This window comes from Protobothrops mucrosquamatus, unplaced genomic scaffold (assembly GCF_001527695.2).
Source record: "Protobothrops mucrosquamatus isolate PMUCROS unplaced genomic scaffold, P.Mucros_1.0 scaffold3766, whole genome shotgun sequence".
Classification (NCBI taxonomy): domain Eukaryota; kingdom Metazoa; phylum Chordata; class Lepidosauria; order Squamata; family Viperidae; genus Protobothrops; species Protobothrops mucrosquamatus.
The window spans coordinates 127,973-131,672 of record NW_015389719.1 but is presented as its reverse complement, the minus strand read 5'-3'; the positions used below and the strand labels follow the sequence as shown (position 1 = coordinate 131,672).

At 41.5% G+C, this 3,700-nt stretch overlaps 1 protein-coding gene across 1 annotated transcript in view; it reads right to left on the bottom strand.

Moving 5' to 3' along the window:
• Nucleotides 1-432: 432 nt before the first annotated feature.
• Nucleotides 433-3,700, bottom strand: part of LOC107298163 (semaphorin-3C-like) — a gene marked incomplete at its 3' end in the record, with an annotated part of 125,636 nt that continues 122,368 nt past the window's right edge. The window contains exon 8 of the mRNA XM_015827527.1: nucleotides 433-577. Within this exon, the coding sequence (XP_015683013.1) occupies nucleotides 433-577 (145 nt within the window). The remainder of the gene's footprint in view (nucleotides 578-3,700) is intronic.

The following is a 3,700-nucleotide window of genomic DNA, read 5'->3' as shown; positions in this document are numbered from 1 at the left end:
CGGGTGTCATCTTGTTTTGGCAATGAGCCAATCAGATCACAGTAGGATCCAATGATGGATGTCATGTATTGAAGCTGAGAGGAGGACATTTGTCAGTGTGTTATGTGATGGCTATCAAGTTGGTTGGTTTTTTTTTGGTGTTCTTTCATTTAGTGAGCTTGTAAAACGTAATAAAATTAAAGTCATGGTGCAAAGAGTTGTCTGATCGTCCAGCAAGCAATGTAAAATAGTATTATTAAGGGAACAAGGCTACAGTTATAATGAAATTATAAGAAAAAATGGGTGGAAACTTAACCAAAGGTGGCATTTCTACGGTACACTTTTCCCAAAAGGTTTCCACCATTTTGGCCACTACTGTATATACATTCATACCTATAATTTCGGATTACAATTGGTAATATATTACAAGACAAGTTCATTATGGAGACTTACAGTCCCTGGTCGTGGATAAGGAATTCTTCCTTGGTAGGGAATCAGTTGATGGTTGGGTCCTTCCTTGTGGGCAAACGGTCCATTGAACACTCGCTGAATGTCGGATAAGTGATACACGCAAACCGCCGAGCCTTTAAATACTGAACTAGGGAAGGGAAGGAAAACACTAAATAAACCAGAGGCATCCATTTTGTTTTCTTACTTGCCTTGCCAATACTGCCATCTCCAAATCATCATGGCCTGCTTAAAAATGATAGGTTGCTCTTTCTAGAGCAGGGGTAGGCAACCTTGGCTCTTTTATGACTCGTGGACTTCAACTCCCAGAATTCCTGAGCCAGCCATGCTGAGGGGAAAGGGAGAGGTTTCCAAGCTGAGCCATGCTGGCTCAGGAATTCTGGGAGTTGAAGTCCATGAGTCATAAAGCGGCCTAGACCTAGGCCAGGGGTAGGCAACCTTGGCTCTTTTATGACTCGTGGACTTCAATTCCCAGAATTCCTGAGCCAGCCACGCTGAGGGGAAAGGGAGAGGTTTCCAAGCTGAGCCATGCTGGCTCAGGAATTCTGGGAGTTGAAGTCCACGAGTCATAAAAGACCCAAGGTTGCCTACCCTTGTTCTAGAGTCATTCAATGGATATTTGACTGATTGGATTTAATGATTTAGTCTGCAACAACTGTGTCGTTTACTGACCGTTCAGAGTTGCGACGGCACTGAAAAAGAGCGACGTGTGACCGTTAACATCCGTTGCCACATCCCCAGAGTCATGTGATCGAAATCTTGAGGCTTGGCAACCCAAATGTATTGAGAAAAATATACGCAGTGGCAACTGCTGCAGCTTTTCCCAACTCAAGAGATAGCTTTGAATTTAAGGACTAATATCTCTGAGCTTGTGGCTGTTTTCTTGCAGATGTTTCATTACCCAAACTAAGCAACATCGTCAGCGCTGATGATGTTACCTAGTTTGGGTAATGAAATGTCTGCAAGAAAACAACCAAGTTCAGAGGTCACCAAGGACACCAAAGTCCTCCTATTCCTCCTCCCCCCTTCTAGCACTGATGATGTTACCTATTTTGGTAATGAAATGTCTGCAAGAAGAGCACCAAACTCAGAGAGTACCAATGACCCTACAGTCCTCCTCCTCCTCTTCCTCCTCCTCGTCCTTCTCCTCCTCCTCCTCCTCCTCCTCCTCCTCTTCCTCCTTCTCCTCCCTTCCAGCACTGATGATGTTATCTAGTTGGGTAATGAAACATCTACAAAAAAACAGCCAAGCTCAGAGAGCACCAAGGACCCCTCATTTCAACCTTGTGCTACAAATATTTTCCTTTGTCTGGTTTTGCCCTTAAAATTAATTCATTCAGAAATGTATTCAGAAATATGTTATTCCAATAAATGGACGAGAATTCTATGTGGTAACATGTTCCTGAGATGGAATCAAAGATATGGCTGCCAAATGAAATCCATTACATTCCCTACTACAAATTATGCTGGCACATCAATTTCAGAGTTAAAATATGTATTAAAATATATCTGCGGGTTTGTGGCAAAAAAAAAAACCCTGAATCTGAATCAACCCTGTAGAGGCAGAATAAAATATCTGCAGGATTTCTGCATTTCTTTACCCAGCTTCTACGGTTGCAACCCATCTCCCACCCCAACGCATGAGTAAATCAAACCAAATTCCAAATTAAACATGTGTGGTCAGAAAAATAATATTTCTCCATCTTGACTTTTAAAATTCTTTGTGACTCTTCATGGAGCACAAGAGAGAGGCTCAATTATTCCAATAAATTTTTAATAGTAATAATAATAATAACAACAACAACAACAATAATAATAATAATAATAATAATAATGAACTGAAGAAGATAACATAATACAAAGACCTACAAATAGAAATAGGAAGACTGTGGCAAAAACAAGCAAGGGTAGCACCAATAGCAATAGGCGCCTTGGGTGCAATCCCAAAACAACTGGAGCACCACTTGAACACCATCATCGGCATTGACAGATTTGCCATTAGTCAATTGCAAAAGGCGGCCTTACTAGGAACTGCTTCCATCCTGCGACAATATCTGTAATACCCTCAAACATCCACATCTGCCTATCCCAGGTCCTTGGGAAGGACTCGATAGGTAGACAAAAATGCCAAATCCAGTCTGAACATCTGGCTGACTGTGCGATGATCCATAATAATAATAATAATAATAATTGTTTGGAGAAAATGGATATTATCCATTCATTATGGCAAAGGACACAACAGCCAGAGAAACAGGCATATTCAGAACATGAAGGCCTGAATACAATGAAGACAAGAATAATCAAAGCTTCAGGGCAGTGATGGGTGACCGTTACTCATCTCCATGATGTTATGTTGGTGGGGCTTTCTTATGTGAGGCCACCAAATTTTGGGAGCAAGCCAGTGGTGGGATTCAAATACGTGAACAACCGGTTCTCTGTGTGGATGCCGCTTCTGGAAGTCCTTTCTGGGCCTGGGCAACAAAAAAATTAGCTAATGATTCTGCCAAAGTGGTGCAAACCGGCTGAATCCCACCACTGGAGCAAACCAAAGAGCAAATTGACTCTTGGTTTGAGCAGAGAAAAAATAGAGGAGGAGGAGGAGGAGGAGGAGGAGGAGGAGGAAAAGGAGGAGAAAGAAGGAAATAGCTCTTGGTCTGCAGAAAGGAAAGGAGCAAGCGGGAAAAGTGAATGCATATCCTGCAGGGTATGGAGGAATTTTTAGCAACTTGGTTTTTTGTGACTGGCCCATTTTCTAAATTTGTAGCAGCTGAAAGCAGAGGAGGTTATCCCCCAAATTGTGGTTTAAAAAGTGCCAAGTTTGCAACTGAGTGTGCCATTTGGACAGAAACGCTCCGTAACCGTAGAATTAAACAGGAAAGTTTAACCATAAATGTGGAAGAAAAGTTTCAAGCAGCCTATCATTAAGTTGCTCAAGAAAGGGAGGAGGAGGAGGAGGAGAAAGAGAAGAAGAAGAAGGAGGAGGAGGAGGAGGAGGAGGAGGAGAAGGAGAAGGAGAAGGAGAAGAAGAAGAAGAAGAAGAAGAAGAAGAAGAAGAAGAAGAAGAAGAAGAAGAAGAAGAAGAAGAAGAAGAAGAAGAAGAAGAAGAAGAAGAAGAAGAAGAAGAAGAAAGATGATGATGATATTATTAATAATAATAAGGATAATTATGATGATGAGGAGGAGGAGGAGGAGGAGAAGAAGAAGAAAGATGATGATATTAATAATAATAATAAGGATAATGATGATGATGATG